We start from the raw sequence: 24,791 nt of genomic DNA, 5'->3' as shown, positions 1-24,791 counted from the left end.
TAATTATAATTATTTAAATATTTAAATGTATTTATTGTTATTTGTTTATAATTAATTGTTAATTAATTTTTATTTTGTAATTAATTACATTTTAATTGCCAATTAATTGTATTTAATTGATAATTATGTTAATTTAATTGATGTAATTTTTGTAGCTTGTGGGTTTATAGGGGAATAGGGTGGGAAGCAATTTCATTATAATTAATTAAATATGTAAATGTATTTGTTATTGGTTTATAATTAATTCTTAAATAATTTTTATTTTGTAATTAATTACGTTTTAATTGCCAATTAATGTTATTTAATTGATTAATTGATAATTATGTTAATTTAATTAATTTTATTTTTGTGGCGGGTTGTGGGTTTATAGGGGAGTAGGGTGGGAAGTAATTTATTTATAATTAATTAAATATGTAAATTTATTTATTGGTATTTGTTGCACTCTTTGGAGTGGGTATAGTAATTTTTACAATAACAACAAACAACTTAAACGGAGGGTCCTAGGGAATATTTACTGACCACGCAGTTACAGCCCCCATAACCAATGTATAATACAACCAAAAGTAACTGTGGGTCAGCTATGTGTCAAAGTGTCAAAATGTGTCTGGATGACTCAAGTTAGTGCTTAAGAGAAATTAGGAAAGCACCCAACAAGATATCGCTCTGTATCGGAAGATATCCATCAGTTACTCGCCCTTTACCGCCCTTTCATCATTTGAAACACTTCCCAGAAGTGGAGAATCTTGGTTGTTGCCACCTTCTGTGCGAAAGGCTAATGTTGTGAGGTTGTGGGCTTAAAGGGAAGTGCTGTGTGGTAACTGAGGAGCAGTGCAAAACCGAGTAGTGAAAACCAAAAAAGGAAGAATGTGCTCTATGCTAAAATTGATTAATGAATTAAAAAAAACTTTATTCTCGTGCCGTTCATTTCCAAGTCTAAAAACAATTCAGTGCAAAGTTGCCAGTGATTAACCCTAATAATTACTGGCCCAAAGTGATGGTCGACATGTTTCTGCTGTACTTTAAAGATCAAAGAGTATCTCCCGCTTCTTCAGGACCTATAACATTTGCTACTGCTCGATGGTGCGATATAAAAAAGGATGTTTAGATACAGATTTCACCTGTTCAAACCTGGTAGTCCTCCTAATTTGTGCAGGGGATGTCCCAGGAAAGACGTCATCAAGACATAGACAACATGAATAAAGACAAATACAAAGATAAAAACGACATTACCAAGATTAGTGTAAGTCTTCTCATATCGTCAACTGATTATATAGCAATCCTTAGTGACCAGCTAATAATAACTGTGTCAATTGACTCCTCTCGCTCACCTATAGGGTAAGAGGAACGTGCCACTCCTCGCCTGGCAACAGCTCAGGAAGATAGTGCACCGCTCTGTGATGTAGAGAGAGTGATATGTAAAATCACAATTAGAAACAACGCGAGAGCCAGACATGAGAGCGCTTCAAAAAGTCTGAATGAGATACTGTGTGTTTGTGTCTACACTTGATATATAATGGATCCCTTCTTTTTATACACCTCCATCCTTCTCTGTCTCATTGTTCACTTGTTCTCACTCTCTCGCAGTTCTGTGTTTAAATTCGAGAGAATATATCCATATTATTACTCCTAAGGTGTGGACAAGTTAGAGCCCGAATGTTGACTCTTCTATCATAGACATAACCACTCATACTGCGGTTCGTACACTGAAGAACAATCTATACTGCTATAGTTCACAGTGTGCCCAAGCGTAACCCCACCAACAGCTAACAGCTCCTCCTATATGCGCACCTCATTCGCGGTTCGTGCGAGCACTCAAATGCCTAGTTCTATGGGCTTACCTGCCCGTCGGTACACTCTGCAGCCGTCTGGGCTGTATGGGGAGGTGCCGGGGCTGCGTATGCTCACGTTACTTGATGTTCGATGAGACAAGCACGATTGGTTGCAAATGACGTCGCTCGTACGCGACAGAGTATGCCGGGAAACGTAGTACGTTCGGCTAAAAACGATGCTATCTACAATTGTGGCGTGTGCAGATGACGTTGCTCCTATGCGACAAAGTATGCCGGCAAACATACTTCGTTCGGCATTTATGTATCAGAGTACTGTATGATCCTGTGCTCTGTGTAATCGTTGCAGAAAACGATGCTATCTACCCTTGTGGCATGTGTCAAAAAACAGAGATAAACATAGTAGATAATATGTTTTAAGGACATTATGCCCAATCATGATTATTTGGAAATAGGGAGTAAGTAACTATTTGGGTATATTACCCTGCAGCCCGCTGGATATGATGCCTCCAGAACCACTGGATATTATCGTGGAACCTTATTAAGGATATGCTGGAATCTCATTGGTAATATACGACCGATTGACCTATTAACGGTTGTCAAGAGGTGTTAAATTAAACCGTAAGGTGTTACGGGAACGTTTTAGTGGGAAGTGATTAATAATTGGCTGATCTACTACTAATCGATATATCTATGAATAGTGAGACAGAACAGCATGACAGGGAGGAGTCAGTGTCGTGATTTTCTCAGGGGATCAGGATATATTTATAGACCTTCCTCTAAGTCATTTGTGTCGGGAGGCTATTTTATTACATCAAAGATGGTAAGATGTATAAGGCTTTATTAGTTGTTGTGAACCTTTATCTCCAAGTCATTAATGTCAAGGGGAAATTTTATTACATCAGAGATGGTTAGATGTATAAAACTTTATCAGTTATTGTCAACCTTGTTATGATGCTTAAATCTGAGACTTACTTTCTGATAGGTAGAGTTTCTGACTCATACCGGATGTGTTAAAGTGACATCCATGGGATGTCTTCATTTAGACCCGCTTTATCAGTGTTAAGCTTGTACACCCATTTCTGTTCTATTTTGAAAAGGTGTTTAGACACATCTGTAATGTGAGTAGGAATCAGCGGTTGTTCAAGTACTGTCCATTGGAAGTCAATTGGTTTGTGGTTTACTTCCAAAAAATGGTTAGTTAATCGGGTCGCCTGTTTCATGCAGCGAATGGTACTTTTATGCTCTGAGATCCTAGTTCTAACTTTCCTGGTTGTCATTCCGACATATCTCAAAGAGCAAGGGCAAGTGATTAAGTATATTATATTGCTGCTATTACAATTCGTAAAGCGCCTTTGTTCCCAAGCTCTGTTGGTCCCAATATCGATGCTCGTCGATTTCTTGGTTTGTGGGCATGCTGCGCAGTTTCCACAAGGGTGGTGTCCTGTTACTGCTGGCATGTCCCAGAGTGTCCCGACTTGGTGAGTGGTACCTAAACGTGGTCTCGTGTGTATCAGCTGATCTCTGATTCTGGTGCCTCTCTTAATAGCAAACAAAGGTTGTTCCAAATTGTCAGGGCCAGTGTTCAGGATCTTCCAATGTTTTCGGATGATTTGTTGAATGGCATTGGATCTGGTGCTGAACGTGTTAACACACGTTATCCTCTCATTCTGTTCCTTGGGTAGAGGCGGTTCCAATAAAGCCTCTCGATTGTTGTTAGAAGCCCTCTTTTTAGATGTTCGAATCAGTTTCTTAGGATATTGTCTCTCCAGTAGCTTTTCTTCCAACTCTTGAGCATGTTTTTTGAATGTCTCTTTCGTTGAACAGTTACTTTGAACACGTAGAAATTGACCAAATTGGAGATTATCCAGAAGGGATTTGGGGTGACAACTCCCATATTCTAGGAGTGAGTTCTGCGCCATCGGCTTCTTGTATAACTCTGATCTCAATCCTTCTGGAGATACGGTTATTAGCAGATCTAAGAAAGCAAGAGATTGGTGATTGTATTCTATGGTGAACCGTAGGAAATTGTTACAGATGTTCAGCCAGGCATGGAAATCCATAAGGTCCGGTATACTGCCTCTCCATACCACCAAGATATCGTCTATATATCTTTTCCACACCCTTACAGATGGTAGATACGGGTTTGTGATGTTCAATACATGATCTTGTTCGAATTTGTGCATGTAGAGGTTCGCCAGGCTCGGCGCGAAAACTCTGCCCATGCTGGTACCGGACGTCTGTAGATAGTAACTGTCCTCAAATTGAAAGAAGTTCTCTTTAATCGCTATGGATGCAAGATCCATGATCAGAGAGACCGGCGTAATGGAGTCTAAATCACTCGCATTCAGAAGTTGTTCAATCACCTCTAGCGTCTCGTCTTGTGGAATGGAGGTGTAGAGCGACTCCACATCAAAGGACACCAGTATATCAGATGTGGAGTCAAAATCAATCTCTGGTAGTAGCCTCAACACGTCTTTAGTGTCTTGTAAATAAGACGGCATGACACGTACCAACGGTCTCAAATAGACATCTACAAAGGATGACAGTGGTTCCATCAATGAAACCAAGAAATCGACGAGCTTCGATATTGGGACTAACAGAGCTTGGGAACAAAGGCGCTTTACGAATTGTAATAGCAGCAATTTAATATACTTAATCACTTGCCCTTGCTCTTTGAGATATGTCGGAATGACAACCAGGAAAGTTAGAACTAGGATCTCAGAGCATAAAAGTACCATTCACTACAAGAAACAGGCGACCCGATTAACTAACCATTTTTTGGAAGTAAACCACAAACCAACTGACTTCCACTTGAACAACCGCTGATTCCTACTCACATTACAGATGTGTCTAAACACCTTTTCAAAATAGAACAGAAATGGGTGTACAAGCTTAACACTGATAAAGCGGGTCTAAATGAAGACATCCCATGGATGTCACTTTAACACATCCTGTATGAGTCAGAAACTCTACCTATCAGAAAGTAAGTCTCAGATTTAAACATCATAACAAGGTTGACAATAACTGATAAAGTTTTATACATCTAACCATCTCTGATGTAATATAATATCCCCTTGACATTAATGACTTGGAGATAAAGGTTCACAACAACTAATAAAGCCTTATACATCTAACCATCTTTGATGTAATAAAATAGCCTCCGGACACAAATGACTTAGAGGAAGGTCTATAAATATATCCTGATAACCTGAGAAAATCACAACACTGATTCCTCCCTGTCATGCTGTTCTGTCTCACTATTCATAGATATATCGATTAGTAGTAGATCAGCCAATTATTAATCACTTCCCACTAAAACGTTCCCGTAACACCTTACGGTTTAATTTAACACCTCTTGACAACCGCTAATAGGTCAATCGGTCGTATATTACCAATGAGGTTCCAGTATATCCTTAATAAGGTTCCACGATAATATCCAGTGGTTCTGGAGGCATCATATCCAGCGGGCTGCAGGGTAATATACCCAAATAGTTACTTACTCCCTATTTCAAAATAATCATGATTGGGCATAATGTCCTTAAAACATATTATCTACTATGTTTATCTCTGTCTTTTGGCACATGCCACAATGGTAGATAGCATCGTTTTCTAAAACGATTACACAGAGCACACGATCATACAGTACCCTGATACATAAATGCCGAACGAACTACGTAGATAGCATCGTTTTTAGCCGAACATTTCCCGGCATACTCTGTCGCGTACGAGCGACGTCATTTGCAACCAATCGCGCTTGTCTCATCGAACATCAAGTAACGTGAGCATACGCAGCCCCGGCACCTCCCCATACAGCCCAGACGGCTGCAGAGTGTACCGACGGGCAGGTAAGCCCATAGAACTAGGCATTTGAGTGCTCGCACGAACCACGAATGAGGTGCGCATATAGGAGGAGCTGTTAGCTGTTGGTGGGGTTACGCTTGGGCACACTGTGAACCATAGCAGTATAGGTTGTTCTTCAGTGTACGAACCGCAGTATCAGTGGTTATGTCTATGATAGAAGAGTCGACATTCGGGCTCTAACTTGTCCACACTTTAGGAGTAATAATATGGATATATTCGCTCGAATTTAAACACAGAACTGCGAGAGAGTGAGAACAAGTAAAAAATGAGACCGAGAAGGATGGAGGTGTATAAAAAGAAGGGATCCATTATATATCAAGTGTAGACACGGACACACAGTATCTCATTCAGACTTTTGGGAGCGCTCTCATGTCTGGCTCTCGCGTGGTTTCTAATAGTGATTTTACATATCACTCTCTCTACATCACAGAGCGGTGCACTATCTTCCTGAGCTGTTGCCAGGCGAGGAGTGGCACGTTCCTCTTACCCTATAGGTGAGCGAGAGGAGTCAATTGACACAGTTATTATTAGCTGGTCACTAAGGATTGCTATATAATCAGTTGACGATATGAGATGACTTACACTAATCTTGGTAATGTCGTTTTTATCTTTGTATGTGTCTTTTATTCATGTTGTCTATGTCTTGATGACGTATTTCCTGGGACATCCCCTGCACAAATTAGGAGGACTACCAGGTTTGAACAGGTGAAATCTGTATCAAAACATCCTTTTTTATATCTCACCATCGAGCAGTAGCAAATGTTATAGGTCCTGAAGAAGCGGGAGATACTCTTTGATCTTTAAATTACCGCAGAAACATGTCGACCATCACTTTGGGCCAGCAAATATTAGGGTTAATCACTGGCAACTTTGCACTTAATTGTTTTTAGACTTGGAAATGAACAGCACCAGAATAAAGTTTTTTTGCGTTCATTATTCAATTTTAGCATACAGCACATTCTTCCTTTTTTGGTTTTCACTACTCGGTTTTGCACTGCTCCTCAGTTACCACACAGCACTTCCCTTTAAGCCCACAACCTCACAACATTAACCTTTCGCACAGAAGGTGGCAACAACCAAGATTCTCCACTTCTGGGAACTGTTTCAAATGATGAAAGGGCGGTAAAGGGCGAGTAACTGATAGATATCTTCCCATACAGAGCGATATCTTGTTGGGTGCTTTCCAAATTTCTATTAAGCACTAACTTGAGTCATCCAGACACATTTTGACACTTTGACACATAGCTGACCCACAGCTACTTTTGGTAATAGTAATTTTCACCCCTACGCTATCCAACGCTTTCCCTACTGTTGCACTCTCTGGAGTGGGAATAGTAATTTTTACCCCTACGCTATCCAACGCTTTCCCTACTGTTGCACTCTCTGGGGTAGGAATAGTAATTTTTACCCCTACGCTATCCAACCCTTTCCCTACTGTTGCACTCTTTGGAGTGGGAATAGTAATTTTTACCCCTACGCTATCCAACGCTTTCCCTACTGTTGCACTCTCTGGAGTGGGAATAGTAATTTTTTCCCCTACGCTATCCAACGCTTTCCCTACTGTTGCACTTTCTGGAGTGGGAATAGTAATTTTAACCCCTACGCTATCCAACGCTTTCCCTACTGTTGCACTCTCTGGAGTGGGAATAGTAATTTTTACCCCTACGCTATCCAACGCTTTCCCTACTGTTGCACTCTCTGGATTGGGAATAGTAATTTTACACTTCCGCTATCCTACGGTAATAATATTGGACATTTTTTAATTATATTATGCTACTTTATATATATGTTTTAACAAATATGATTGTAAAAAAAATTTTAATAACTGCCATTAAATATTTAATTACGATAAGTTAATTTAAGTATTTTTAAGTATATTTTAGTAAATAATTTTTAATATTACTTTCATTTAACATTGTTTTAACTAAAGTCGATATTTTTACAAACTATATTTTAGTAAACGGTATTTTTTACTCGATATTTTTGTACTTACCTTTTTGTAGATACAAAGTCGATATTCTGTCTGTCGATATTTTGTCAACGATATTTTAGGTAGTCGATATTATATCCCTCGATATTATGTCAGTGATCCCTGGCTGGGTTGGGGTATGCTAGAGCTTTGGAAGTGTCTATTGTGCTCCAAGATGAAGGTAGGAGGGTTGAAGGTGCGACTTGGTGTAGTTTACAGTGAACCCCAATTTGTTTGGCGAGTGTGGTGAGCACACTGGTTGTATGTCTTGGCTTTTATTAGCCTGTCGTCCAGGTTTGGAAACACATGGTTATGCTGCCTTGGGAGGTGTGCTGCTACTACCGCAAGACACTTTGTGAATACTCTGGGAGCTGTGGTGACTCCAAATGGGAGAACCTTGAACTGATAGTGTTGGCCGTCCACGGTAAACCGTCGATATTTTCTGTGAGCAGTAATTTCCAGGCTTTCTAGTGGATACTCTATCTAACCACAGATACCCTCACTTGAGAATACCCCCATGTGCCAGACTGGATCCTGAGAGCTTTCCTCAGCAATTCCCTCGTAGGTGTTTTCGAGTGGCTTCTAGTCAGATCCGTCCGCCCCAGAAGTGACATAGTTTGCTGCCAACGCACTCTGATGCTAGGTTCTGATATCTGTCCGTGCCTTGGAATGCACGGACCTTATTAATTAGATTGAGCAAGTTTGAAGATCTCTAAATTTGAACCTTATTATCATGGACCAAAAGAGCCCATTTCACAGAACGAGGAGGGTCTGTTAGGAATTTGTGGTTAGTTAAGAGTATCCACCAGAAAGAGAGTTACCAAATGTAATTAACTTGTTCTTCTGATGAATGCTTCTAGCCGTGGATTCCTCACTTTGTGAACCTTTGTGAATGTGTTGACCGACTCCCATCTAGGAGCCTAGCAGATGTCCATGACTAGCTCCCTAATTGCCAGGGCTGTGATGGCAGTCTTTGTTCTAGTGGATGTAGTTTCTTGGCCAATCGGTAATAGATTTTGATGCACACACACCCGCCTGGAGATTGCTCGCTTCTGCAGAGCTTTTTCCTTCTTCGCTCCGGAAAAGCCAACCTAGAGCTCCTCGTCCATCTGATGTTCCTTGCTACAATCAACATTAAAGCTCAGAGCTGTTGTTGCGACTAGGCGATGTAGCCTATCTTCCTCCTTGGGTGGATGAGGCGGGGTGAAGATGGCTGGCAGAGTGATAGATTGTCCTGGGGGTGAGGGGGGAGGCGTAAACCCTTTCAGGGAGACTACTGCTTAAGTGCACAATACTAGGTTGCCTTGGGATAAGTTGGTATACGGTTGCAGGACAGTGCATGCTTGCAGTTCTCTCATGCAACAAGCAGATGTTATTGCTATGAGGAATGTCTTTTTTATGGTGAACAGTCGGAGAGAACAGTTGTGCAATGCCTCAAATGGAGTGCACACGAGGAAAATGAGAACCATATTGAAGTCCCAATGGGAACTCCCAAATCATAAATGGTGCAAAGCAGGAACATGAGTCAGCCCTTTGAGGAAAAGCATCACAACAGGAAAGGTAAATAAGGATGGCTTATCGGGAAACAAACACTGGCAAAGCAAATAGGTCTCGCCTTTGGGACCTTATAGGTATTTAGCCATGCTGCACATTATACTGGGTGCTCGAGTATCTACTGCAGCAGTCAGGTGTTAACTCCAAACATTGCTTTCATAATAGTGCGGTAAGCGAGCCCAACAATAGAACAACTTTCACCTGATGTGTTGTAAAAGTGAACATGGCACCGTTCTGGTTTTACAGCCAAAAGTACAATAAATTCAAAAACTCTTGATGCGACCCATGGCCACCCCTGGAACAGCCAGTAGACTATCCTTAACCAGTAGTTCATGGTACCTGCATGGACTCTACCTTAAAAATACTGCAGTACATAGGAAAGGATCCGCTCACCACACAGAGCGAGAGCTGCTCACGTCTCCTTATAGCCTCCCCAATTCAGCAGAGCACAGCCAGATGCATCTCTCCTTTGACCACCTAAAGCACCAGGGTCAAAGACTTAGCACATGCGGATGTGCCAGCTTTATAAGTCACCACAGTCTGCGAACACAAATGATAAAGTGAGTGCCCTCATGCTGGGCTTTCCCAACCTGCACGCACTTGCAGGCCAACAGTGTACAGCAAGCGACCTGTAGATTCTTGTACTGTGCAAGCCAACCGAGCACGCAGGGCACAGGAAATGGCATGCAACATTCACCTTGGTCATCTCGGCAAACAAGAACACCTAGTGAAATCCCTTCCTAGAGCACAAAACATAGAAATATTTTTAAAGCACCACTACGTCCGCAGACGAGCTTCCTCCATATAGGCCTGTGACAGGATGAGCTAGGAGTGCACATATCCCACCCTCTTTCTGATGGCTCTTCCCTAAGGACATCCTGTTTGTGCGAGGAGGGGCAGCAGGGGTACTGCTGTAAACCAAACATTATTTTGAAGAGGGTGGGGCATTTGCTTATGATCACTGGAAATCAAGGGATCACCTGAAGCCTCGCAAACACAGAGGTGTTGTGATGAATAACACTGGAAAGTTTTGCTTGGCAGATAAGGGGGGGCGGGGTAGTTCACGTTGTGTAAACTGGTTGGGGAACTGAAATGCCATCAGCTGAGCGGAGTGCATTTAGATGGAAACGCCTAACCGAGCTGCCGAGCAGAAATACATTTAAAAAAAGAAGAAGAGCACTGATTCTGGAAAATCAGAGACAGGGGAAAAGAAAAGCCAAATTTGAGTCCACAGCAAAGAACCTACTATGCCTGTTGCTTGCTGAAGCCCAGTGCACAAAAGAAATGTTGTGGTGAATAAATACAAAATAAAAATATGTGACACTGGGAAGCCTTGCTGGGTGGATGAGGGGCAAGTTAGCTCCCATTGTGTGAAGACAGTGGGGTATTAAAATGCCCTTAGCTGAGTGCATTTAGACTAGAAGCAGCACCATGTGCCAGTGAGCTGCAAGGAAAGGGGGAACAAAAAGTAGTGCACTAAAACAAAACATATGGCCCATAATGTAAGGATCCTTGCAGCAGGGGCAGTCCCCAGGATGGGAACAAAACAGCCCCAAGCGGGACAAATGCACACTGTTTATCAATTAAAGAAATGGATTTTGCAAAGGCAAACCGAGCAACCAATGAAAAAGCAGTGGACTTGTTCAAAGCCCCCAGAAGGATTACAGCATGTGTGCTGCCTCTAGGTTCATCCTAAAAATAAGAAGGCTGAACAAGATGACAAGTAAGGCTTTGTTGGGCCAATTATAGATTAAACTGTAAAACATCAGACAACTGTGCCTGCAAAGTTTGGTCGTTTCGGGAGGAACACCAGACAACAAACTTCTCCCAGTGTCCTGAACAGGCTGTTTTAGTCGAGGAATGGCTGGTTGCCAAGATGAGACACACGACTTCGGAAGGGAGATCAAAAGCAGTCAACTACTGCCACTCTATTTTCAAGCATGGGGGTGCAAGTTGTGGAGGCCCTGGTGCAACACCATACCCTCATGCTGCAACAGGAGGTCTGGTTCTGGGTATCTCACACTCTACGACCAATAGAGAGAGACTAGGATGCCTGAGCCTGGTCATTCCTGACCTTTTTCAAAACAGTGTGCAGGAGTGGCAGAGACAGAAAGGCATAGAGGAGTCCCGAGATTCAATCCATGCAAAAGGCGTCTCAGAGTGAGAAAGCTCTTGTGAACTCCAACATGTAAAAGCTGGGACACTGCACATTCTCAAAATGTGATGGTCAAATGATTGAGACAGGGTTCTACCCAGTACTAGAAGACTCCCTGTGCCACCTCGGAGTTCAGTTACCATTTGTAATCTGCTAGTCAATGTCTGATGAGTTAGAGTACCCAGGCATTTAAAGAGCCTGCAAAAAGCTAGACGACCAGGAAGAAGCCCTGATGATTCAGCTAGCGCACAGTTTCTTGGCACAAGAACCCACTCCACCCTGTTTGTTGCAATAACAGATGAGGGTGGTGGTATACACGAGAACCAGCATCATTCCCTCTTGATGGATTGGAGAAATGCTTTCTAAGCAAAGCAAACTGCCCGTAGCAATAGCAAGTTGATGTAGAAGAGGATTTCAGCCAGAGGCCAGAGTACTCTGATTTCCACCGCCCACAGAGTACTCCCCAACCCAGCAACAATGCCTCCGTCACAACTGTTGGCTAGGTGCCCGGTCAGAAGAGGACGTCTGCCACCGGTCCAACTGCTGTGCAGCAGCCACCACTGCAGATCCTTTGTAGTCTTCGCGTTTCCTGTTGTGTTGAACCCGTAGACTTTAGATCCCACTGTACAGCTTCCCTATATGCCACCTGGCGGGGTCTACGAGCAGGATGCATGAGGCCAAGAAGCCTTGAAGCTGCTCTCAAGGAGACCCAGGTCAACTGTTGAAAAATCTGGATCATAGCCTGAATGTCCAAAACTAGTTAAGGCTCAGACAAGCACAGAGTCCAGGATGACAAAAATGAAGGGGAGCCTGTGTGAAGGAGTTAGGTGTGACTTTGGCCCATTGATGGTGAATCCCAGCGATATCAACATGCCAGGCATTGTCTGGAGATGGTCCACGACTGAGGCAAGCTCGCCTTGAACAAACCGTCCTTGATGTATGGCAAGACTTATTCCCAACCACTGAAGGTGGGCAGCGAGCACCACCCATCACTTTTGTAAAAACCCGAGGTGCACCGGTAAGGCCAAGAGGAGCACTGAACTGAAAAAACACGTGGGCTACCTGAAATCACAGGTAACACATATGGGACTGAAGCATGGGGATGTAGAAATAGGAATCCTGCACATACAATACCATCATCCAGTCTCCTGGATCCAGGTCAGACAGAACTTGGGATACGGTGAGCATTTTGAACTTGACCACTTTGAGGAAGAAGTACAGGGTGTGAAGGCCGAAGATAGGAAGGAACCTTCAGTCTTCCGTCGGCACCAGGAAGTAACAGGAACTACAACCAGTCCTGACCCTGACACCAGCACCGTCTTTATGGCTCCCGTCTCTAAGACAGCCTGAAGCTTCCCTCGCAGAATGAACAAGTGTTTCTTCAGGAGATGTGGCTGTTTAGGAGGCATGTTCAGAGGTGTGGAGCAGAAGGGAAGAGCATACCTGTTTTGAATGGTTTTGAGCACCCATTGGTGTGATGTAATGCTCAGCCACCCATCGAGGTAAACTGTGATCTAACCTCCTACCAGGAGACTGCGCACCACCGAGGAAAAATGAAAGCTGCAGCTGTAGAGGGAGAGGCAGGGGACTGGGATTTAATGTCTCACTTCAGAGCCCAAAAATGCCACCTGGAATGTTTGTCCAGCAGGATGCAGGAAGACAACAACCATAGCAACCTTAGTCATCTGCACTGAGATCAAGGACAGAGAAAAACTGGTATAATGTTCAAATGGGCCAAATGTCCTAGACTCTGGAGGAAAGGTATGGAACTGCACCATATCCAGACTAGCTCTGATGGGAGTATCTGAGAAGTGTGACTTCGGAACACTGAAAACAAACCCCAAAGATTTTAAGACATTGATCGTCATTCTGGGGATTGTTGACGACTGCCGTGCGCGAGCCCATGTTCAGCAATTAGTTGTCAAGGTACGGGTAAGATGTGCTGCCACCACTGCCATCACTTTCATGAACACCCAGGGGACAGTGATGGGAGCAAAAGGATGATGTGACTTATAAAGCGCACAAATGCATGGAGGCGCCTAGACATTATAAAGACCAGGGTAGAGCTGATGATAAGCCTTAAGACTAAAGAGTATTAGAAGAAATCACTGATTAAAAAGCCAAGTTTTGAGACTCGTCCTAAAAACAACAAGAGAGGATGCTGTTTTCAGCTCCAGCAGGATACACTTTCAGTTAAAGGCAGTGGTTCTAAAGAAACGTCTTCCCACACGGGTGGCCAGTTTAAAGGGGGCAACCTTTGAAAGTCTGGCTGAGCAGGAGTGTAACGTTCTGCCTGGTGTGTACCACACAACATTTTCCTTAAAGTAGGCAGGGGCTTTACCGTAGGGTGATTTATAGGCTAAACCGAGAGCCTTAAAGGTAATACGATGTTTAACCGGCAGCCAATGCAGTTTTCTGACGGTTGCCCTAACTGATTGAGAATCAGGAATTTTTAGAAGAAAGCGTGCAGCCGCATTTTGAGTGGTCTACAGATTTTAAGCGTGACATTCGGAAGACCCACATCAAGACTATTACAATAATCCAGTTGAGACAAAACCAAAGCATTAATCACCGGCTTCAGTAGGTCGGAATACATTTTTTACTTTTTTTTTTAACAATTCTGAGCCAGTGAAAGGAGGAGGACGTAACCACATTGAATTAATCTTTATATTTTAGTTCCCTATCCAGTAGGAACCCTATGTTTTTTTTACTTTGGACGTGGGTGTTGGTGCCGTACCTAAATCTGAGGACCACCAGCTCGGTGACCAGGTGGATGGTTTATTGCTGAAAGCAATGACCTCTGTTTATTTGGAATTTAGCTTCAGGCAATACCTAGCAATCCATCCACTCATGGCACTCATGCAGTTGTGGACCGTGTTCCCAGAGTAAATTTCATTTTTCACCAGTGAGACTACTATTTGTGTGACGTCGGCATAGGATGCCAAAGACAGACCAAAGTATTTAATCAAAGAAACGAGTGGCGTAACATAAAAATTAAACAATGTAGCAGACAGGGAGGAACCCCGAGGGACCCCGCAAGGCAAGGAGTATGAAGCTAAATTAAATGAGCCAAGAGATACCACTTGTCGGTGCCCCGAGAGAAAGGACTTCTTATTTGGAATGCCCTCCCACCAGACCTCCGTTGTAACCCGTCCTACCCCAGCTTAAAAAAAGAACTCAAACTTCTTCTCCTTAATAAATACGGGGGCTTCTAACTACCTCCCGAGTTACCTCCTGAGTGGTCTCACCTTCCTCAGCATCCCCCCTCCCAGCTGCTCCGCCTACGGCTAGTGAACTCCCTCCTGCCCCCCCCTCTCCTTCCCTTCCCCTTCAATCTTATCACCTTCCTTCCCCTCCTTGCCTCTCCTTTACCTCCAGTTTCTTACTACACCTTCAGTTTTTCTTTCACAGTTTTGGTCCTTCTTGCTCCTAGGTATATTTTATCGAACCTCCCCACCAAACTGCGACCTCTATATTGTATATCTTATGGTGCTTAGCAATTGTTTTTTTACTTTTCATCTAGTGTAACCTTTATCCTATGTGGACTGCTTATTTTTTAATCAACTTTCTGTATTTATTCACACTGTACCTTTATTTAAACACCTTTGTTACAATTGTAAAGCGCTCCGATACCTCTGGGTCCAGCCAGCGCTATATAAAACCTCTAAAATAGAATAAATAAATAAATAAATAAATAAATAAGGCTAGTGCTGAGTCTCCAATCCCCATGTCCAGCATGGGGTCAACCAGTATCTTGTGGTTATCGTATTGAAAGCTGCTGACCGGTCCAGCAGAATCAGAATGCAGGATGCACTGCAAACAGAAAATGCTCCTGGTCTACTGGGAATTGCAGGTATGGCGTGTGGACTTCGGGAAAGGGATGTGGAAAAAAAAAAAAGAGTACTGCAGGCTGACATGTAATTGATCCTTGACAGAAGAGCACTGAGAGGGTGAAGATCTAAAATAGGAGGAAGACCTCTATCCTTCTTCAAAATCAGAAAGTAGTGGTAGGAATATGCCACGTTAGTTCGCATGTGGTTACAATGCATGCCATCACAACGCTGTCATTACAATGACCGCGTTGTTACATCGCATACCATTACAAAGCAAGTCGGAACAAAGACTTGCTGTAGGGGGGGAGCTGGATTTTGGAATAGTATAATTTACTATTCCAACTCCAGTATGTGCAACAGTAGGGACATTCCATTGATGTTACTTACTCGCTAGGGGGGGAAACATTCTGAGGTGGAGTCTTTGGTGCTTTGCTGGTCAAGAGAGAAGTCACAATATATATCAAGAACCAAGGCTTCTTAGAAAAAAAACTATTTGCAAACAACAGCAAGTAAAATTATATGGCAGTTATATGCAGAGCATTAGTATCTTCAGCAACAAAGCCACAAACATAAGTTCAATTCTCAGCCACACATCACGGATGTGCTTAACAGTGGCAGAAGGATAAAACAGTCAGTGTTTTTTTAATTTATTTTTTTAAAGCAGTTGGGAGGGTGGATTCCCCTAAGCTAAGGATGGTGGAGCAACACCTCTCCCTTCACTTAAGGGGTTTCGCCAGATGCTATACACAACACTGAACAACTCCCACACAAAGAAAGATTTGTGTGTCTCTTTCTAGGCCCACAGAGTTAAGCACTTGGCTCATTCTCCATCTTTGGAATCTCCTCATAGGACTGGACTTCAAAGTATTTCTTTAAAAGAGAAGCCAAAATCTTAGGCAGAGCCTGAGGTTTCATTCCAGTTACACCTAAGTATGAATAATAATGGAAATAAAAATCGTTGTGACGTCCCTTACTGTCAAATCTACTAATTACCCAATGTCCTAACAACATAGGTTGAGACCAACTGGGCCCTTTGAAAAAACTTCTAATGCTTTGTGTTGAAATTCAGAGGGAAGATGTTGCAAGGCACCTCATTTTATCCCAGAAGGAATTATAGCAGCTTACTAAAGAATCTGTGCTGGCCGCCCACAAGGTCAAGGCACACATGACCTTATCCTGTGCTCTATCTTTTCACTTTACTTTCCTGAAGGTCCTGAAGAACGGAGTTAATGAAAATTAAATGTATTAGCAGTAGACAAACGTCAGGTCTGCTTTGACAAGACTCCTTAGGAATGTTTCTTTGGGATGAGCTTCGTACTTCTTTTGATCTTTGAGGACAAGACCATGTTCATGCCAGTCAAAAAACCTGCATAACACTTTGGAACTCATGTAGGCTACAATATTTTAAACATCACACACGAAAATTCACACTATCGCTCTAGCATAGGTGGGACCCTTTCTTTGCTTTTAATAAAGTTGAGACATCAGTCACCTTCCTCAAGATGATATCTGTGGGAATCCAGAAACAAAAACAGCTTATTTTTTTTTAACTTTCTGGTTCCTAGGCTAGTTTGCTCTTTGCTATCAGAGCTACAAATTGTTTAGTTGTGGCAGAAGTTGGTGGTCTTTGTGAGAAGACAGCCAGTCCAGAAGGGAGTCTTTCTTCCGCACGCTTGACCATGCTCACATTGGTCGACATTGCAGTGGTCAAATAAACAAAAGGACACTTGTAAAGGCCAACTACTTTTCTCATCTTCCTCTTACATTTGGCTATAATGTTTAATCAAAACATGCATAATCCCATAAAAATAACCTTGCAAAATAAATAGAGTAAAGGAAATTTATCAAAAAGTAGAACTAAACATCTAGAAAGGCCCATTAACCAAAGGCAGCTCACATGGGATCTTTAATAAATCGAAGCAGGCAAAAGGCACACTATAGATGGATGTGGTGCAACCATCTTAAGACATCCGCTTTGTCATGTGTGATTTCAATAAAACAACTTTGTTCTAAAAGATTATGGGGCACTCATTAGCTACAATTACGAAAACACAGTCCAACATGGGCCATTTTCATGATGTACATCTATGTATTTCATGAAACATGTTGACCAGCGTTTGCTTGCTGGGATCTTCCCTGCTTCATAGAAAAACAGAATTGAGAGCATGTGGGTAGGGCTAACCAAAGCCAACGTAGCATCTAATTGCTTATTTATAAAAGGTTTAAAACAAAAAGCTGAGCACAACTGTATTATTTCAACCAGTGACTTAAGAGTTCTGGGAACCTCGTGGCCGTTTGGGAATTATTCAAATGGTCACCATATGATAAACAAAACTCTGATTCAAGCCCTACCACTTATAAAGACATGTGACCGATATTAAGTATAAAAAACAGTCAGACTTTAATTTAGGGAATAGGCTTCAAGTATTATTTTGAAGGGCTAGCTTCCGTAATACTAAAAGCACCCAAAACACAAATAAAATTACAAATAGCACATGTGGTTTCATTTTTTCATGAGACTACAAACAATTCAACATTTCAGACTACATATCAAGTCATCTCCAATTGTTGAGCTTGAGTTCAAGTTGCGTCAGGCACACAGTACCTGTCCGTGCTCCGTTATACCACTACGATTCATAAGGAAATAAATAAGCAGACAACGTAGAAAAATAATAAAGCAGCAGGACTCCTTGAATCATTTCTGAAAAATCCTTGAGTCATGTGCATTTTCTATGTGGGAACTAGTTTATAATTCATCAGAAAAGCATACCTCAAATATCTCAAAACCCGCAATATCTAGAATGCCAATAAAAGATGCTCCTTGCCGTTTGGTCCTATCCAAAGCTTTATTAATGCGGTGAACCAGCCAGCGAAAGAGGCGCTCGTAGGTGGCTTTAGCCAATGCTTCCACAGCAAAATCAGCCTGAAAACATAAATATATCAAACAGTTAATGAAGAATACAACAACATTACGACTAATGTGCCATGTTTACATGTAAAGAACATTGAACCCGTGCACCCAATGAAGTAAGGGCCAATTGCCTTTAACAAAACACACCTTTCTCATGAACTGACACTTCAGCGATGCCGTGTGCATTTCTTCTAAAGCGGATACATGTGTTGAAAAAGCATGCTGTGCATTCAGTCACATATAGGCACAGCGTCTTAAAGAGGAACGTTAATGAGAAGAGAGAAATAAGAGAAATGAAAAAGTCATTCTAGGAGGGGAGCGTGGCCTCCTGGAAGATGCACAATGGCATGTTTTGGGTGCGCTCCGAAGCAGATCCCCTTGTCTGAGCCCCTCAATGCGTCTAGGGGATTTTGAGAAGATGGCACCTACGGCAGGGCTGACTGACAATGATCGAGTGCTAGCTAAGGCGGAGAACACTAGGGTCGGTGATGCGCAAGCCGCTGATCACCAGCGCAGCTTGCATGAAGCAGGCAATCTTGCGGCCTGGGCAAACATTGTCTAATTGAAAACAAGGCCTGTGTAAAATGTGGTGGTGGCCCAACCGGGGACCTCCCCTGATGTAGATGAGTAGGCACATGTGAAACTTTGAGTGTGGTGTCCTCAAAAGGGAATAGCTTTAAATCCTAGATCCCAGAAGCAACATGCTAGTTGCAGTTACGAAGATTTTTGGCTGCTACCAAGGGTGCATGTCTGAGAAAGGCACTATTTTAATGCATAATCACAGGTGTTTCACGGATCACGTTCAGCCCTGATTACATCATCTAACCACGGCAATCTAGACTGGCTCTTCCACAACATTTTAAACTGCAGTCACTTGAAGCATAATGACTGCATGCTGTGTCATGGATTTTTAACAAAACTTTGGTCCGCTCGGTTTTATTTCCCTCCCCATTTACACTGGGTCTTTCACCTCGGGATAACTGCTTCGGGTTACTAGCTTGCGGTAGTGCTTAAAGTACCCAATGTTCATTTCTTTGGTCCTAGTGAAGTGTCACCAGACCCGGTAGGGGCAAATCTGGCATGAACCAAGTTGACTCTATGCACCAGACTAGCCCTATAGGAACATTATATCCAGTTGGGGGAGATTAATTTTAATTAGGATAGTGCCCCTTGGGAATAAATACATTTAGTTAGGACGGCCCTCGACCTATTTTATTCCACTCACTGCACTACCAAGCCCACACACCAGCACTCATCCTACAGCTTCATCCAAAAAAATCTTTGCCAAAGAGCACCTTTGCGGGTGCCCGAACAACTTACTTACCTTTGGTAACAATATATCTGTAAGAAACATTAGTTAGTTATAGATTCCTTACCTTAGAATTACCCCCAGGCGTCAGACTGGATCCGGAAAGTTTTTCGTCAGCAGTACCTTTGCGCGTCGGAAGGTGGCTTCGGGCGGCTCCGTGTTAGTTGTTGGCGTCATGTCACCTCGATGACGTCGCGGTAGCTACTTAGCTGCCACCTTCGCGCACTTTCGTCAGTTCGGTACACGACTTTCTGGGGCAGAGCCATGCAAGACAATGACCACTGGTGCACAAAACTAGGGCCCTGAAAGGATATCCTTAACCCTAGAAATCAGTTTGCAGAACGAAGAGGATGGGTGGCGGGGTAAGGAATCTATAACTAACTAATGTTCCTTTCAGATATATCGTTACCGAAGGTAAGTAACTTGTTCATCTGAAAGAAACACGTTCCTTACCTTGGAATAGATACCCCAGAAATACCAACCACGGAGGTGGGTCTGCTAACCAAGATCACACCAAAAAGTCCTGGAGAACAGAACGGCCAAAGAAGCCATCTCTCCGGACTTGCCATCTCTCCGGACTTGACTGTCAAGACAGTAGTGTTTCGTAAAAGTGTGCAGCGAAGCCCACGCAGCTGCCTGACAGATGTCATTCAGAGTAACACCTCGTCCCAGAGCAGTGGTTGCTGCCGTCACCCTGGTGGAATGGGCGCGCAGCCCCACTGGAGGCTCCTATTTCACCAAAGAATAGCAGATTTTAATACACAAAACGACCCATCGGGTGATAGTTCGCTTGTGTACGGCCCGACCTTTCTTGGCACCCCTGTAGCCAACAAAGAGCTGGTCATCTACCCAGAACTGTATGGTGCGATCCAGATAAAAGGAAAGCGCACGTTTTTGTGGAGCTTCTGTTCCTCTTTGGAAGGATGCGGAGGCAAAAAGAAGGTGTGCAAAGTGATGGTCTGCCCGATGTGAAAGGCAGTGACAACCTTGGGCGGGAAGGATGGATGAGTCCTGAGAACTACCTTGTCCGGATGGACGGACAGGACAGGAGACTTAGATGAAAGAGCCTGGAGCTCACTCACTCTTCTGGCAGATGTGATGGCAACCAGGAAAGCAGTTTTTAGCATCAGAAGTCTCAAAGGACAATTGTGAAGCGGCTCAAAGGAAGCGAAGTTAAAACCAGATTCAAGTCCCACTGAGGCATAATGAAAGGAATAGGAGGAAAGAGACAAGTTATGCCTTTCAAAAAAGGTTTGATAACCGGGGAATTGAAAAGAGAAAGCTGATCTGGAAGCCGAAGGAAGGTAGAGATGGCGGAGAGATAGCCCTTGATAGTGCCCAGAGCAGAGCCCTGCTGGGCCAAAGAAAGGAGGAACAAGAGAACCTCAGAAAGATGGATAGAAAAGGGACCCATAGCCTTTGCTGTGCAACATGCCACAAATTTGTTCCACCGACAGGCGTATACCGTCTTAGTGGAGGGACGCCTGGCTGCCAAGATTACATCGCAGACTTAGGGAGGCAGGTCAAACGACGTCTACTGCCGCTGCTCAATCTCCACGCAAGGAGGTGGAGGCTGGACAGGTTTGGGTGGAGGACCGTCCCCTGTTTCTGCAACAGAAGATCCTCCTGCAGAGGCAGACGGGTCCGAGGATCTATGGCCATGTTGAGCAGCTCTGGATACCGGACTCTCCGTGCCCAATCCGGAGCCACAAGGATGACTTGGGCCCGGTCGCGCCTGATCTTCTTCAGTACTCTCGGCAGAAGCGGTATATGCGGAAAGGCGTACAACATACCGCACTCCACTTGTGACGAAAAGCGTCATCTAGCGAGTGCCGCCTTGGAAATTCCAACGTGCAGAATTTCTGACATTGCCCGTTCTCTTCGGTGGCGAAAAGATCTAACCAAGGCTCCCCCCACTGTTGAAAAAGACCTCGCACCTCCTCCGAGTGAAAACGCCATTCAAGATCCATCATGCACCTGCAGCTGAGTTCATCGGGAATGGCGTTCAGTGAACCTGCCAGGTGTTGAATCACCAGGGACATGCACTGATGTTCCAGGGCCTCTGGACATAGGGTCCACGACCCCACCCTGCCCTGTTTGTTGCAGTACCACGTGGAGGTGGTGTTGTCTGTGAAAACCTGCACTACTCTTCCCGGGACAGAGGGAAGGAGTGCCTTGAGTGCAAGATGGATTGCCCTGAGCTCCAGAAGGTTGATATGGAGCACGGACTCCACCGGAGACCAGAGGCCTCTGATCTCTTCCTCTCCCATGTGGCCGCCCCATCCCAGAAGGGACGAGTCCGTCACCACTGTGTGTTCTGGTTGGGGAAGGGAAAGGGATCTGCTGTTGACCCAATCCTAGTGCGTGAGCCACCACTGCAATTGTCGTGCAGTGGCCTCCGAGATCTGGACGCAATCGGACAGATTCCCCTGATGCTGCACCCACTACAGAGCCCGCATATGCCACTTGGCAGGATGCAGGAGGTCATGAGGCCCAGCAGCCAAAACCCGGGATAGAGGCGCAAAGATTGGAATCATTGCCTGAATATCCTGGACTCGCTGTTCGGAAGGATAGACCCGAAACTGCTTCATGTCCAGAACCGCTCCGATGAAGAGGAGCTTCTGAGAGGGAATCAGGGGTGACTTTGGTACATTGATGGAGAAACCTCAGCGAATGCAGGGGGTCAGCCGTAGTCTGGGAGTGGGAGATGACTGCCTGGGGCGAGACCGCCTTCAACAGCCAGTCATCGATATATATGGGAAGACTGAAACCCCCGATCTGGGCAGATGAACTGCGACCACCGCCATCACTTTCTTGAACACCCGAGGAGCGCTGGTAGGGACAAAGGGGAGCACAGTAAATTGAAAATGTTTGTGGCCTACCGTGAACCGCAGGTAATGGCGGTGGCCGGCAGGACGGAGATGTGAAAATAAGCGTCCTGCAAGTCCAACGCTACCACCAGTCTTATGGTCTGAGGGCAGACAAGACCTGAGCAAGCATCAACATCTTGAACTTTGAAGTGGTTGACGTTCCTGAGCTCCAAGATAGTACGCAGGCCCTTGTCCTTCTTGGGGACCCGAATGTAGTGGGAATAACAACCACAAACTACCTCTGAGACAGGAACGTGCTCGTTGGCTCCCTTGGCCAAGAGCTGTGACTTCCTGTTCGAGAAGGCCCAGATGATCCTCCGACATACGGTGGTATTGCGGTGGCATGGCTGGAGGGGTAGACTTGAAGGGGAGGGAGTAGCCCCTTCGGACTAACTGCAAAGCCCACCTGTCCGACGTGATGGTGCGCCAGTGGGAGAGGTGATGGCAAATCCTGTCACCCGCTGGCATTTGATGGACCTGAAATGTCAGACTAGGAAGGTTTGGATGCTGTTGCAGGGGGTAAGGGGGTTGGGTGGCTGACCTGCCTGCTGGCCTCTGGAACCACAACGCGTGTTCCCACATCCCCGGCCGCACGAATGTTGGGTAACTTGCTTGTGGCTCTGGGCGGGACGTATCGGGGCACCCCGTCCGTAGCCACGAAAGGGGCGAAAAGCAGACTGCATAGGGCGGCTGGAGAGGCCCAAGGATTTGGACGTAGCTCGTGAGTCCTTGAAATGCTCTAAAGCGTTGGCGACGGCCATCAAAGGGCATGTCCATGAGGGTATTCTGGACATCCCCAGAAAAGCCAGTCGATCTCATCCAGGCATAGCATCTAAGAGCTACCGAAATGGAAATCTTCCTACCCAGATAGTCGGCGGTATCCAGCCCACAACGGATGGTAAACTTCGCCAAATCCCTCCCAGTTGCAATAGCCTGGGAGAGCACTGTCCAAGCCTCCTCTGGACATTGAGGCAGCACCTGCACAACAGAGTCCCACACAGAGTGGGAACAGCCCAATAGACATGAGGTGTTTACCCAACACAGCCCCAAGCTGGAGGAAGAGAAAATCTTCTTCCCAAGATGATCCAGCTTCTTGGATTCCCCTTTGCGGTGGAGTAGTAGGGAATGCGCTCTTGGAAGTAGAGGATAGGACCACCACGTTCTTAGGGGTGGGGTGTTGGGAGAGGAAAGTGGGGTAGGCCAGAGCCTGGGCGGTGGCGTTGGGCATTCATTCTATCCACGGAAGCCCTTGTGTTGGACCTGGACCAGGTGTCCAAAAGGACATCAGTAAGGGCCTCATTGAAGGGAAGCAGAGGCTCCGAAGCACTCGCAGGCCGGCTGAAGCACCTCTGTTAGGAGGTTAGGCCTGACTGCCACAGTAGGGAGTTCGAGGGTGAGAGCCTCGGCTGCCCTACCCAACACCTTTGCAAAGGACGCTCCCTCCTCACGGAACGAGGAGGGAGCGGCGCCGAAAAGGCACCAGCTCGGCCTCAGATGGGGCATCCGCCTGCGTAGAGGACCGAGAGGGACTCAGGAAAGAGCCCCAGGTCCCGGCCTCCACCCACGACTCCACCGGAGCCGGGGAAGAAGGTTCCCAGCGCCGAAACGGCGCCAGCTCAACCTCCGGCGAGGCCGGATTCCCATCGATCTCCTGCGACACCACAGGGAGCCCCGTAGGGATTTGCGGCGAGGCAGGGACACCAGGCGCCGAAGAGGGGAGCCCCAAAGGACCACACTTCGATGACACCACCCTCCGACGACCTGAAGCCGAAACCTTCAGCTCAGGAGCTGCCGGCGACTCAGCGGAAGTCCCCGCCCGAGGCAGGGGATCTGCAGACGTCTCAGGAGGTGAAGGAAGGGCCAAAGAACCCTGCAAAGCTGCAGCGTAGGCTGTCATTTGGGAACTAGTTGCCCCTGCGCCGGGAAACTGCGGGTAGGGAGGCAACAGGCAGAGCTCATGTCCCGGGGGGAGGCAGCGCACACCGCGGAAGGAGGACAGGGCCTTGGAGACTAACTGAAGGACCTACCAGCCGGTGAGCCATGCCCAAGGAGCCGTGGCGAAAGACGAGGTGGCTGACGAAACAGGCGGCTCCTTGCCTCCGAGGTAGGGGACAGACGCTGGGAAGACCCCGACCTGGACAAGCGCGCCAACAGCAACTTCATCCAGCGCTCCCACCGTGATTTAGGCTTATGATGCTGGCCGGCGTCGCAACTCTCCGAGTCATGGTGCTCACACAGACACCACATGCAAATCAGGTGAGGGTCTGTCGCCGACATGGGACGTGTACAGGAGGTACACGTCTTAAAGCCCAAAGGCATTTGCACACTGTTCCACTGAACGCCAAAGCGTGAAAAGGGATACAAGGCCTGAAAACAGGCCAGGACACAATCCGGATCCGCTTTGCACGCGGAAAAGAGAAAAAACTGACGTAGGCGCCCCGGGGTGGGACTTATGTATCCTAGCTGATGTCACGAAGGCGGATGACGTCAGGGGGAGCCACGTGGAGCCGTACCCCCGGCGCGCAGGGACGCTGTGGCA

General features: G+C 45.4%; 1 protein-coding gene across 7 annotated transcripts in view; it reads right to left on the bottom strand.

Moving 5' to 3' along the window:
• Positions 1-24,791, bottom strand: part of MYH10 (myosin heavy chain 10) — a 1,221,191-nt gene that overhangs the window by 794,525 nt on the left and 401,875 nt on the right. For all 7 annotated transcript variants that reach the window (XM_086930637.1, XM_086930640.1, XM_086930641.1 and 4 more), the window contains one exon: positions 17,933-18,085. In XM_086930637.1, coding sequence (XP_086786763.1) covers positions 17,933-18,085 — 153 coding nt within the window. The remainder of the gene's footprint in view (positions 1-17,932; positions 18,086-24,791) is intronic.

This window comes from Lissotriton vulgaris, chromosome 7 (genome assembly GCF_964263255.1).
Source record: "Lissotriton vulgaris chromosome 7, aLisVul1.2, whole genome shotgun sequence".
NCBI lineage: Eukaryota > Metazoa > Chordata > Amphibia > Caudata > Salamandridae > Lissotriton > Lissotriton vulgaris.
The sequence above is the reverse complement of the archived record's forward strand: the minus strand, read 5'-3'. Positions and strand labels throughout refer to the sequence as shown.